The sequence below is a fragment of the Trichomycterus rosablanca genome, chromosome 11 (genome assembly GCF_030014385.1).
Source record: "Trichomycterus rosablanca isolate fTriRos1 chromosome 11, fTriRos1.hap1, whole genome shotgun sequence".
Lineage (NCBI taxonomy): Eukaryota > Metazoa > Chordata > Actinopteri > Siluriformes > Trichomycteridae > Trichomycterus > Trichomycterus rosablanca.
In genome coordinates this window covers 6,033,815-6,047,695 of record NC_085998.1, presented here as the reverse complement: position 1 = coordinate 6,047,695, position 13,881 = coordinate 6,033,815, and the positions used below count along the sequence as shown (strand labels likewise).

The window sequence follows — 13,881 nt, the reverse complement described above, 5'->3', positions numbered from 1 at the left end:
AGGTGAGTTTAGAGTGAAGCCGTACAGACATAAATAATGAAAAAAAAAAGAGAAACAGAGACGATGATGCCAGGCCCCGGCTTCTGCTGCACTGCTTCAGTTTCCTCACGGACAGGTGAAAAGGATTGTGGGAAACAGAAAGCAGTACGGCAGCAAGTCGGCCGCCTGCTGGAGCCTGCATGCACAAAACTGACGGGAAACTGTTTCTCTGTGGCTGAACCAATCACAAAGAGGGAGGGAGGGATGGAGGGATGAAGAGAACGGCCAATGCTCATCTCACCGATGGTGGAGAGAAGAAGATCCAAAATAATGAAATGAAATAATAAAGGAGCATGCTTCAACTGAACACACAATACATGAGGATATAATATAATAATAATTAAAAATGTGACATGATCAGACCTCATATGGTTCAATATGTAGCAGCATGTGTGATCTAAAGCTCCACTTGAAACTATATTAAGCACTTCATTCATTCATTCATTCATCATTCATGTGGATCCAAGGTCACCAATGGTCTGTTAAAGTGTTTTTTTTCTACAACCCCAAATCAGAAAAAGTTGGGACAGTATGGAAAAGTGTTCCCTACATTTACTTTGACTTTTATTTGATGTCAGACAGGATGAACCTGATATATTTCATGTTTTATCTGGTCAACTTCATTTCATTTATTAATAAACATCCATTCCTGCATTTCAGGCCTGCAACACATTCCAAAAAAAGTTGGGACGGGGACAATTTAGGGCTAGTAATGAGGTGAAAAAACTAAATAATAATGTGATTCCAAACAGGTGTGGGTTGTATTTATTCGTGCATTTTTCCCTTCTTTCTCCCGATTTAGCGTAGCCAATCAGTCTTCTGCTGCTGGGGATGCCGACTGCGGTCGACGAGGGTACATTCGCCTGCTCCACGCCCCCTTTGACGTGTCCACAGTCCCTCGACCCCTTCTTTTACGCCTGTGCCTTGGTGGACTCACACATGAGGCTCATCCACTTCTGAACAGTTCAAGGTCTTTGCACAGAGTTAGAAGTCCCCACCCACTTAGTCCGGTCTTTTCTCACCAAGCAGACTCGGTGGCCAATTTTTTGGCGCACAAAGTTTATATTCAGTTCCCGATTTGGAATCTGGTGCCGCTTGCACAGCCCCTGATCTCATTAAGGACAGCAGGATCACCACACACCCTTTTGACATGTCCAATATGCATCCGCTTCTTATCACTTGGGTTCCCACACACAGCCAAATAGTGTACGGAGAGCCATGCTATGCTCCATATGACCCCCCCCCCCCCCCCCACACACACACAAATCCAGACCAGTCTGGGATATTGCATAATCACAGCAGCAGCAGTAAGATTCCAGCAAGTGTGTCGTGCAACCAGTGCACAGTGGAAATGCAAACTGTTATTATTTTAATCAATTTCTTCATAATCACCATCCCCTCTCCCTGTGCTCACCCTCTCTCTCCTCCTCGATGTGGCTCATCCGGATCTCCAGAGCGCTCTTCTCCTCTCTGATCTGATCTCGAGCCGCTTCCGCCTCAGCCACCATGGACATCATATCCTGCCATTCCATCACTTGACTCTGAGCATCATCCACACTTCCTGATTCACTCGCCTGCAAAGAAGACCAGAAGGTGTGTTTTTGTGTGTGTTTTCTTGGTAACCACAAAGAAAACCACTGGGATGCAACACTTCTAGATCTAACTGCGCTCAGCGTATAACACACACCCTGAACGGATTGATTTCATCAACTAATTTATTATTATTATTGAAAATAAAAGAGGCATGAATTGTTACATATCAGACCTGGGATGCGGCTCTCTTGGTGACCTGTTCCAGATCTGCCTGCATTTTTCTCTGCTGTTCCTCATAAAGCACCAGCTTGGCCTCCAGAACAGCTACAATCATCACCACAAACAAACACAAATGTTCAGGACTCAGACTGAATTTACATTTGTGGCATTTAGCAGACGCTTTTATCCAAAGCAACTTACAATTATGATTGATCACAATTCAAGCAATTAAAGGTTAAGGGTCTTGCTCAGGCAACCTTCTGATTGCAAGCCCAGTACCTTAACCACGCAGCTACTGCTGCCCAGTGTTAGCACAGTGGGACAGTGGTAGCCTAGTGAATAGAGCTTTGGGCTATAAATCAGAAGTCTGCTGGTTTAAATCCAGGCTCTGTCACTGTTGGGCCCTTGTCCAGTATTGGTCCCAATTCCCAGTAGTGAATCTGCTGCTGCTTGATCTGCCACAACCCCTGATCAGCACACAGCACCCCACCCCACCCCACCCCACCTCCCACCATCGTCAAATCTCCAGCTGCTTCTTATCAAGTGTCAGTGTTGGATTTGCATATGGAGAGTCACGCTCCATGTGACTCCCACCCCACTCATGTTGGATCTCATACTACAGCGGCACCCATCATCCCTCCCTCAAACACGACCAATTGTGTTTGTGTGGACGCCCGGCCGAGTCAGTGGCTGTGCTGAGATTCGAACTCATGAGTTTCAACTCTGCGCGGTGGTGTGCTAGCACGTCGAAACGCTGCGCCTCCCGAGAACCCCTTTTAATTTACTTCTGAGAAACCCCTCACCCCCAACTTACAAAAAACGTTACATATTAAACAAATACTCGAGTAAGCAGAGCTACTAAAGGCGTGCCCAGCTGTAAAAGACATGAAGTGTGTAATGTCTGTAATTAAAGAACAGAAACGGTATCTGCTGTAATGATGCATCACCGTGATGCTCGTTACCATTTTTAGCCTTGAGTTCCTCGTACTGTTCCAGTTTACACAGCAGCTCTTCTCTTTCCTCTTCCAGTTCATTAACTCGAGCACGGAGGGCGCCGACATCCGGGGTCCCACTCCCACTCTGATGGGAAAACATATGGAATAGTAAATATTTTAATCAGTATTCAATTTGACCTACTATGTAGTAATTACAATCATCATTAATGTTAACACACACAGAACACGTCTGCATCAGTTTGAGTCGGCAAGTCAGCAGATGTTGACAGGAATTCTTTTGTAGTCAGGAAGGTTAAAATATTTTTATTAGGGCTGTCAAACGATTAAAATTTTTAATCGCGATTAATCTCATAATTTCATATAGTTAATCGCGATTAATCGCATTTTTAAAAAAAAAGAAGAAAACAAGGATTTTTAAGTGAAATGTTACAATTAAAATGGTGAACACATTTTATGCTAAATGTACTGATGTTAAAAACTGCTGGGACAAGAGAAAGCTGTAATTCACTCACATACTAGGCAGAAATACTATCCAGCAGAGACCCCTGACTTCGTATATATGTCAGATTGTAGGTTAGAATTTCTCCAAATATTGTAGATCAGTGGTGCTTTAGGTGGGATAAGGTGTAGTTATTGTAACAGACTTTTCTGTGCTTGTATCGTGACATTTGATGGACGTTTCTACACGAAGTGAGTGTGTTTTGACCCCTTGGGGCTTCCATAGTTCATGGACTAGCATGCTTGGCTAACGCGATGACTCCAGCTGTCCGGTACCGTAACAGAAAAAGTAATAAAAGTTTTCTGCTCCCGACAACTTGTGAATATAGCGTGTATTTATTTCTTTATTAAGCAAGTGCATCACTACACACTTGGTTACATTATGATAACAAACCGCAAATGAAAAACGCTGGTAAGTCTCAACATGAACTACGGATGACTCGCAGGGCCAAATAGAATTTGCGTTAACGGCACTATTTTTTTTAATCGCGTTAAATTGAGATTGCGTTAATGCGTTATTATCGCGTTAACTTCGACAGCCCTAATTTTTATATATTCTCTGTTTTTACATCATTCCTACTTACTACATAAATAAGCTTGTAATTGTTTGAACCACTTAATGACCATAGTAGCGCAGCCCTGATAAACATTACATTCATTTCATTTCGTCAACGTGGAGCTTGGTGCGGCTCTCAATATGCAATACGGCTCTGTGTGGGAAGCCAACACTGACAGGTGATAAGAAGCGGCTGCCGGACGCTCAGGTGGCACGGCAGTAAAATACGCTAGCGCACCAGAGCTGGGATTTCGAATACATCGTATCGAATCTCAGCTCTGCCATCGTTTGGCCGTTGTTCATCCAGGTAAGGGAGTCGGATAGGGACCTCATAACTGATGCAATTATGACCTCTGCTGGCTGATTGAAGGTGTCTGCACAGAGTCGAGGAATAATGCTGATCAGGGTGTGGCTCTCCATGCACAAGGCTGATTGGCATAAGAACTTGCCTCGTGCAGGTGAAAAGATGCAGTCGGGTACTGAACTTGTGTCGGAGGGGGTGTGTGCCAGTTCGCTCTCCTCAATCGGGGCGGGGGTCAGCACCAGTAGAGAGGAGGCATAACGCAATTGGGTAAAAATTGGACGCGCTAAAGATCGGGAGAAAAAGGGAGAAAAGGCATTAAAAAAAAAAAAAAGAAGCGGCTGCAGATCGGAAACATGTCAGAGGGGGCATGTGGTGATCCAGCTCTCCTTGATCAGACTGGGGCAGCAGATTCACAATCGGTAATATAAAATGGTTGAACTTGGAGATTATTATTAGGATTTTAACGTCATGTTTTACACTTTGGTTACATTCATGACAGGAACGGTAGTTACTCATTACACAAGATCATCAGTCTTTAATGTCAAACACAGTCATGGACAATTTAGTATCTCCAATTCACCTCACTTGCACGTCTTTGGACTGTGGGAGGAAACCGGAGCTCCTGGAGGAAACCCACACAGACACGGGGAGAACATGCAAACTCCACACAGAAAGGACCGGACCACTTCACCTGGGAATCTAACCCAGGACCTTCTTGCTGTAGGGTGACAGTGCTACCCACTGAGCTAAAAAAAAACTTCTTTTGTTTTGGCACCTTTTCCCCTCAGTACGATTCATGATTACATGATTTTAATAGCTTAATAGTTTAATCATGATGTGCAAAACTCTGTGCTTTTGCAAATAACCACAACACATTGATATCATCAGTTCACACACACTACACAAAATATTCATACATAATAATGGCCAGTGATAGCTCAGTGGTTAAGGTACTGGACTAGTAAACAGAAGGTTGCCGGTTCAAGCCTCGCCACCACCAAGTTGCCACTGTTGGGTCCCTGAGCAAGGCCCTTAACCCTCAATTGCTTTGGATAAAAGCGTCTGCTAAATGCTGAAAATGTAAATGTAAATGTAATAAAGAGTGAAGACAGATTAGCTCACCTGTGCTTTCTTCAGTTCATCTTCAAGTTGTCTGATCCGAGACTTGGACCAGGCTTTCATCTTTAAGAACTTTGCTTCTGATTTACTGGCCTCCCCTGCTTTTAGCTTAGCTTTGGCTAATCAGGAAAGATAATAAATAAAAATACATCAATACATCAGCTGGCACCCCATATACCTCACCACTGTCAAGTCATGAAATGACAAAAAGGGAGGAATGTGAGAGAAAAATGTTAATTCACACTAGAAGTATTAATACATAATCAATTACTACTTAGAACATGTAGATATGCTTAGGGCATGACTGCCAGTAGTCATATTCCAATATTCCCAGTATACTGCCACAATGTTAAGTTACTGTATGTGTACATGATGTACGTCACAAGAAGTGTGTCAATTACATTGTATGACTGGTTTATAGCAGTTCCTGTGTTCTAGCTAAGAAATGTCTGTTAACGGTGGAATCTTCCACTGTCCTACAAGGACCCCGACGGGAGTATAAGGTTGTTTATTTTTTCCTGTGTTATCTTATTTACAGAGTCTCTGTACAAGACCCTCTGCAGACAAGATAAAAACTCTTTTCTACTCACAGTCCAGTCTTTGATGTATTTCATTAAAGGTTTTTCCACCAGTCACTTCACCTTATACGTGTCCTAAACCACACAGCCTAATCACTACACACACTAATCACTCACTATACATAAACACATGGCCTAGATCTGCAGAACCTCCAGTGCTCCAGTGAACAGAACACGCCACCAATAAATACCTTCCAGTTCCGACAATCTCTGGTTCACTGATGCATCAGCAGGTGATTTAACAGGTACGGTGGGAGGAGCTGAAGACACCATCATCTCCTTCTCAGACAGCTCCTGCTCATACTTCTCTGTCACCTTCTTCAACTCGCCCTGGTGTTTCTCCATCAGATCTCGAACCTGAGTGCGCATGATGTGTTTCTCAGCGTCCATCTTGGACTGAAGGTTCTCCTTCTCGCTCTGGAGGCGCTTCAAACGATCATTCAGCTCCTAAATACAAGAAATTAAAATAATGAGAGCTGCACCCTAGTACTCGTCTTCATCGTCTCAATAATTCCAACCAACTGATAATGATGACTAGTGACTTAGGCAGGTGAAGGCTGGCACCTACTTCCTCTTTGTTTTATAAAATGTTTAGCATTTTTGTAAAACGTTTTGTTTTAGTCTTTCCCATCTACAGTTCAGAATATTGTGAAAAGATTTAGGGACTGTAGAGATCTCAGTCTGTGTAGAGCAAAGCTGGAAACCACTGTTGAATGTGTGTGACCTTTGAGCTCATTCCTACTGTGATATAGTGACTTAGAAAGTTAGGAAGTACTTCAGAAAACCTTCGTCACTTAACACAGTTCGCTGCTTCATCAAGAAATGCAACCTGGGAGCTCAGGTGGCACAGTGGGATATTTCCCTAGCTCACCAGTGCCGAGATTCTGAACTCCTCGGTTTGAAACTCGGCGTTGCCACCGGTCGGTTGGGCGCCATCTGGCGGGCGTAATTGCCAGTGCCTTCAGCAGATACTAATTGGCCGCCATATCTGCAGGGTGGGGACCGGACTACGTGTGGGTGGGTGGGTCTTCATACGTTGTGTAAGGACCCTAACTGGCGGAGAGGACGCCTGTGCAGAATGCAGAGGCGAGGAGAGGAGGGCTGTGCAAAAGTCAGAATAGGTGTAGGCAGCGGTGTTCTCTCCTCGAATGCAATCAGGTATCCCAGATCTCAGTGACCTGCGAGCTCATTGCTACTGTGATATAGTGACTTGGGTTATGAAGTTGCTGCTTATCAACAAATGCAACCTGAAACACCTGAAAATGTCAGCTAAAAAGTAAAACTACATTTAATGAATACAAACCAATTTAAAAACAGACAAAAAGCGACTACCAGACTAGCTAGCAACTATTAGTGCTGAACATAAGGTTATTTTTTGCTTCTGACCTTAATTTGCTGATCTCTTCCATCCACCTCTCCCTGAAGAACATCAATCACCTGAGTTTTACCCAGAAGAACCTCTTCCTTCTCATGTAACTTCTGTTTAAGAGCCTTGAGGAGCTGAGAACACAAGCAGGGTTTTAAAAAAAAAATCAAAACTAAAACCTACTGTCAGCAGTGCATAACCGATATCTCCAAAAGTATGTGGACACCTGACCATCAGCATACTGTACATCCTATTTTTAAATAATGAGCATTAAAATGCAGTGGCCCCTGTCTTCAGGCCTAATTGATTTTATCTGTGTTTGTTTGTTTGTTTATTAGGATTTTAACGTCATGTTTTACACTTTGGTTACATTCATGACAGGAACAGTAGTTACTCATTACACAAGATTCATCAGTTCACAAGGTTATATCAAACACAGTCATGGACAATTTAGTATCTCCAGTTCACCTCACTTGCACGTCTTTGGACTGTGGGAGAAAACATGCAAACTGCGCACAGAAAGGACCCGGACCGCCCCACCCGGGGATCGAACCCAGGATCGTTCTTGCTGTGAGGCGACAGTGCTACCCACTGAGCCACCGTGCCGCCCCATCTGTGTGTGTGAGAATTTCTGCCCATTCAGTCAAATGGATATCTGTGAGGTCTGATTCTCAATCATTGTTCCAGTTCATCCCAAGCATACTCATTAGCAGTGATGGCATAGTTACCTTTAAAAAGTAACTTAGTTACTTTATTGATTACTTGATTTTAAAAGTAACTAAGTTAGATTACAAGTTACTTTATTAGTTACATTCAGCAGCTGCCGTAATGCAACTGGAGCTGCGTCGGCGATTGAAGCGGAATAAGAAACAAGAAAGACGCGGAAAACGGAGTCCTCTGTTCACAAGTGTAAGTAAGATCAATAAAATTTTTAGAGACGATAAATATCCAAAATTTTGGCGAGTGGGGTTTGTAATGAGTCTGTAACTATGGTGATATTACGTCATCACGTCCCCACGTGTAGTACGTAGCGGTGTTGTGTGCATACTGCACACTTCTGTACTGAAAGTATGTACTTCTTTACCGGCCGAGTAGTGCATACTTCCTCCAATCTAGTGCGTACTCTGTAAGTATGCGATTCCGGACGCAGCTCGTGATTTAATTGTCGCATAGGCCAGACGTCACTCTACGACACGCAAAGATAGTAACGCACAGTAACTTGGATAAGTAACTTTAATCTGATTACTGGATTGGAAATAGTAACGCGTTAGATTACTTGTTACTGAAAAATGTGGTCAGATTAGAGTAACGCGTTACTGACATCAGTGCTCATTAGGGTGAAGGTCATCACCGGGGCAAAGTCATGCTATTTTATGCACTTGTTACCAATGGCTGTGGCTAAAATACCTGAGCTCAGTGATTAGGACGGGTGTCCACATAGTTCTGACCACATAATGTGTACTGTTAGACATTTGAGCCTTTTATTAGCTAACCCACCTGTTCAAGATCAGAACTTGCATCTGACTTTGCAGCCAGTTTGAAGAGCTCCTGCTCGTGCAGCTGATTCATCTCCATTAATTTATTATCTTTTTGCAGGATTATGTCTTTGAACGTCTGGATCTGAAATTACAAAAACACAACAGTCACTTCTCCATCCTGTTCTATCCTTCGTTCTATTCCTGATTATGACCCTTGAATTCCTAAAAAGTAACAAAAAACAATCACTCACATTTTGTTTGTACATGTTCTCCTTGTCCTCAAACTGAGCTCTCTCGGTCACCAGCAGCTCTTTAAAGCTCTCGTTCTGCTCCTTCAGCAGGCTGTACTGCTCTTCTCCATCTCCAACCTTCTTCATCAGGTTCTTTATCAAGATCTGCAGCTCCTGCACTGACTCCTCCTGAAAACATACACGCTGATTTAAGGTCTGATTAGTTTTCGATAATTGGTGAGCCAAAACAGTGGGACCATGACTCAAAAACATGATAGATGTTTGGCTGATGGTGGTTCCTTGTAGTTCATGTGTTAAATGCAGCAGCTCTGCCGCTCAGGTGGCGCAGCGGTAAAACACACGCTAGAACACCAGAACTGGGATCTCGAATACATCGTATTGAACCTCAGCTCTGCCTGCCGGCTGGGCAGCCACGTGAACAACGATTGGCCAGTTGTTCATATAGGGTTGGGATATTAAAGCAAGATAGGGACTCTCTCATAACTAATGCAGTTACGACCTCTGCTGGCTGATCGATGGCGCCTGCACAGAGAAGGGAACAGAGTGCTGTCAGGGTGTGTCTCTCCCTACACAGGGCTGATCCGCACTGCACTCGTCAAAGCGTAGGTGACAAAATGCATACGGCTGCTGCCCACGTGATGGAGGGGGCGTGGGTTAGCTTCGTTCTCCTCATATATATATATATATATATATATATATATATATATATACAGTGTATCACAAAAGTGAGTACACCCCTCACATTTCTGCAGATATTTAAGTATATCTTTTCATGGGACAACACTGACAAAATGACACTTTGACACAATGAAAAGTAGTCTGTGTGCAGCTTATATAACAGTGTAAATTTATTCTTCCCTCAAAATAACTCAATGTACAGCCATTAATGTCTAAACCACCGGCAACAAAAGTGAGTACACCCCTAAGAGACTACACCCCTAAATGTCCAAATTGAGCACTGCTTGTCATTTTCCCTCCAAAATGTCATGTGATTTGTAAGTGTTACTAGGTCTCAGGTGTGCATAGGGAGCAGGTGTGTTCAATTTAGTAGTGAGAGCTTCACACTCTCTCATACTGGTCACTGAAAGTTCCAACATGGCACCTCATGGCAAAGAACTCTCTGAGGATCTTAAAAGACGAATTGTTGCGCTACATGAAGATGGCCAAGGCTACAAGAAGATTGCCAACACCCTGAAACTGAGCTGCAGCACAGTGGCCAAGATCATCCAGCGTTTTAAAAGAGCAGGGTCCACTCAGAACAGACCTCGCGTTGGTCGTCCAAAGAAGCTGAGTGCACGTGCTCAGCGTCACATCCAACTGCTGTCTTTGAAAGATAGGCGCAGGAGTGCTGTCAGCATTGCTGCAGAGATTGAAAAGGTGGGGGGTCAGCCTGTCAGTGCTCAGACCATACGCCGCACACTACATCAAATTGGTCTGCATGGCTGTCACCCCAGAAGGAAGCCTCTTCTGAAGTCTCTACACAAGAAAGCCCGCAAACAGTTTGCTGAAGACATGTCAACAAAGGACATGGATTACTGGAACCATGTCCTATGGTCTGATGAGACCAAGATTAATTTGTTTGGTTCAGATGGTCTCAAGCATGTGTGGCAGCAATCAGGTGAGTAGTACAAAGATAAGTGTGTCATGCCTACAGTCAAGCATGGTGGTGGGAATGCCATGGTCTGGGGCTGCATGAGTGCAGCAGGTGTTGGGGAGTTACATTTCATTGAGGGACACATGAACTCCAATATGTACTGTGAAATACTGAAGCAGAGCATGATCCCCTCCCTCCGGAAACTGGGTCACAGGGCAGTGTTCCAGCATGATAATGACCCCAAACACACCTCTAAGACGACCACTGCTTTATTGAAGAGGCTAAGGGTAAAGGTGATGGACTGGCCAAGCATGTCTCCAGACCTAAACCCAATAGAACATCTTTGGGGCATCCTCAAGCGGAAGGTGGAGGAGCGCAAAGTCTCGAATATCCGCCAGCTCCGTGATTTCGTCATGGAGGAGTGGAAAAGCATTCCAGTGGCAACCTGTGAAGCTCTGGTAAACTCCATGCCCAGGAGAGTTAAGGCAGTTCTGGGAAATAATGGTGGCCACACAAAATATTGACACTTCAGGAACTTTCACTAAGGGGTGTACTCACTTTTGTTGCCGGTGGTTTAGACATTAATGGCTGTATATTGAGTTATTTTGAGGGAAGAATAAATTTACACTGTTATATAAGCTGCACACAGACTACTTTTCATTGTGTCAAAGTGTCATTTTGTCAGTGTTGTCCCATGAAAAGATATACTTAAATATCTGCAGAAATGTGAGGGGTGTACTCACTTTTGTGATACACTGTATATATACAGTGTATCACAAAAGTGAGTACACCCCTCACATTTCTGTAAATATTTCATTATATCTTTTCATGGGACAACACTATAGAAATAAAACTTGGATATAACTTAGAGTAGTCAGTGTACAACTTGTATAGCAGCGTAGATTTACTGTCTTCTGAAAATAACTCAACACACAGCCATTAATGTCTAAATAGCTGGCAACATAAGTGAGTACACCCCACAGTGAACATGTCCAAATTGTGCCCAAAGTGTCAATATTTTGTGTGACCACCATTATTATCCAGCACTGCCTTAACCCTCCTGGGCATGGAATTCACCAGAGCTGCACAGGTTGCTACTGGAATCCTCTTCCACTCCTCCATGATGACATCACGGAGCTGGTGGATGTTAGACACCTTGAACTCCTCCACCTTCCACTTGAGGATGCGCCACAGGTGCTCAATTGGGTTTAGTCCATCACCTTTACCTTCAGCTTCCTCAGCAAGGCAGTTGTCATCTTGGAGGTTGTGTTTGGGGTCGTTATCCTGTTGGAAAACTGCCATGAGGCCCAGTTTTCGAAGGGAGGGGATCATGCTCTGTTTCAGAATGTCACAGTACATGTTGAAATTCATGTTTCCCTCAATGAACTGCAGCTCCCCAGTGCCAGCAACACTCATGCAGCCCAAGACCATGATGCTACCACCACCATGCTTGACTGTAGGCAAGATACAGTTGTCTTGGTACTTCTCACCAGGGCGCCGCCACACATGATGGACACCATCTGAGCCAAACAAGTTTATCTTGGCTCGTCAGACCACAGGGCATTCCAGTAATCCATGTTCTTGGACTGCTTGTCTTCAGCAAACTGTTTGCGGGCTTTCTTGTGCGTCAGCTTCCTTCTGGGATGACGACCATGCAGACCGAGTTGATGCAGTGTGCGGCGTATGGTCTGAGCACTGACAGGCTGACCTCCCACGTCTTCAACCTCTGCAGCAATGCTGGCAGCACTCATGTGTCTATTTTTTAAAGCCAACCTCTGGATTTGATGCCGAACACGTGGACTCAACTTCTTTGGTCGACCCTGGCGAAGCCTGTTCCGAGTAGAACCTGTCCTGGAAAACCGCTGTATGACCTTGGCCACCATGCTGTAGCTCAGTTTCAGGGTGTTAGCAATCTTCTTATAGCCCAGGCCATCTTTGTGGAGAGCAACAATTCTATTTCTCACATCCTCAGAGAGTTCTTTGCCATGAGGTGCCATGTTGAATATCCAGTGGCCAGTATGAGAGAATTGTACCCAAAACACCAAATTTAACAGCCCTGCTCCCCATTTACACCTGGGACCTTGACACATGACACCAGGGAGGGACAACGACACATTTGGGCACAATTTGGACATGTTCACTGTGGGGTGTACTCACTTATGTTGCAGCTATTTAGACATTAATGGCTGTGTGTTGAGTTATTTTCAGAAGACAGTAAATCTACACTGCTATACAAGTTGTACACTGACTACTCTTAGTTATATCCAAGTTTCATGTCTATAGTGTTGTCCCATGAAAAGATATAATGAAATATTTGCAGAAATGTGAGGGGTGTACTCACTTTCGTGATACACTGTATATATACAGTGTATCACAAAAGTGAGTACACCCCTCACATTTCTGCAGATATTTAAGTATATCTTTTCATGGGACAACACTGACAAAATGACACTTTGACACAATGAAAAGTAGTCTGTGTGCAGCTTATATAACAGTGTAAATTTATTCTTCCCTCAAAATAACTCAATATACAGCCATTAATGTCTAAACCACCGGCAACAAAAGTGAGTACACCCCTTAGTGAAAGTTCCTGAAATGTCAATATTTTGTGTGGCCACCATTATTTCCCAGAACTGCCTTAACTCTCCTGGGCATGGAGTTTACCAGAGCTTCACAGGTTGCCACTGGAATGCTTTTCCACTCCTCCATGACGACATCACAGAGCTGGCGGATATTCGAGACTTTGCGCTCCTCCACCTTCCGCTTGAGGATGCCCCAAAGATGTTCTATTGGGTTTAGGTCTGGAGACATGCTTGGCCAGTCCATCACCTTTACCCTCAGCCTCTTCAATAAAGCAGTGGTCGTCTTAGAGGTGTGTTTGGGGTCATTATCATGCTGGAACACTGCCCTGCGACCCAGTTTCCGGAGGGAGGGGATCATGCTCTGCTTCAGTATTTCACAGTACATATTGGAGTTCATGTGTCCCTCAATGAAATGTAACTCCCCAACACCTGCTGCACTCATGCAGCCCCAGACCATGGCATTCCCACCACCATGCTTGACTGTAGGCATGACACACTTATCTTTGTACTCCTCACCTGATTGCCGCCACACATGCTTGAGACCATCTGAACCAAACAAATTAATCTTGGTCTCATCAGACCATAGGACATGGTTCCAGTAATCCATGTCCTTTGTTGACATGTCTTCAGCAAACTGTTTGCGGGCTTTCTTGTGTAGAGACTCAGAAGAGGCTTCCTTCTGGGGTGAAAGCCATGCAGACCAATTTGATGTAGTGTGCGGCGTATGGTCTGAGCACTGACAGGCTGACCCCCCACCTTTTCAATCTCTGCAGCAATGCTGACAGCACTCCTGCGCCTATCTTTCAAA

At 44.1% G+C, this 13,881-nt stretch overlaps 1 protein-coding gene across 3 annotated transcripts in view; it reads right to left on the bottom strand.

Moving 5' to 3' along the window:
• The window catches only part of si:ch211-220f16.2 (golgin subfamily B member 1), a 63,633-nt gene that overhangs the window by 40,602 nt on the left and 9,150 nt on the right, over positions 1–13,881 (bottom strand). For 2 of the 3 annotated variants that reach the window (XM_063005044.1, XM_063005045.1), the window contains exons 1-8: positions 8,898–9,061; positions 8,666–8,788; positions 7,189–7,302; positions 5,994–6,249; positions 5,228–5,343; positions 2,754–2,871; positions 1,805–1,896; positions 1,454–1,613 (exon numbers count right to left, since the gene is read on the bottom strand). In XM_063005044.1, the coding sequence (XP_062861114.1) occupies positions 1,454–1,613; positions 1,805–1,896; positions 2,754–2,871; positions 5,228–5,343; positions 5,994–6,249; positions 7,189–7,302; positions 8,666–8,788; positions 8,898–9,023 (1,105 nt within the window). In that variant the 5' untranslated portion in view covers positions 9,024–9,061. Of the gene's footprint in view, positions 1–993; positions 996–1,453; positions 1,614–1,804; positions 1,897–2,753; positions 2,872–5,227; positions 5,344–5,993; positions 6,250–7,188; positions 7,303–8,665; positions 8,789–8,897; positions 9,062–11,644; positions 11,653–11,981; positions 12,000–13,881 lie in introns of those variants that run through there. The other variant, XM_063005046.1, reaches the window with a different exon arrangement.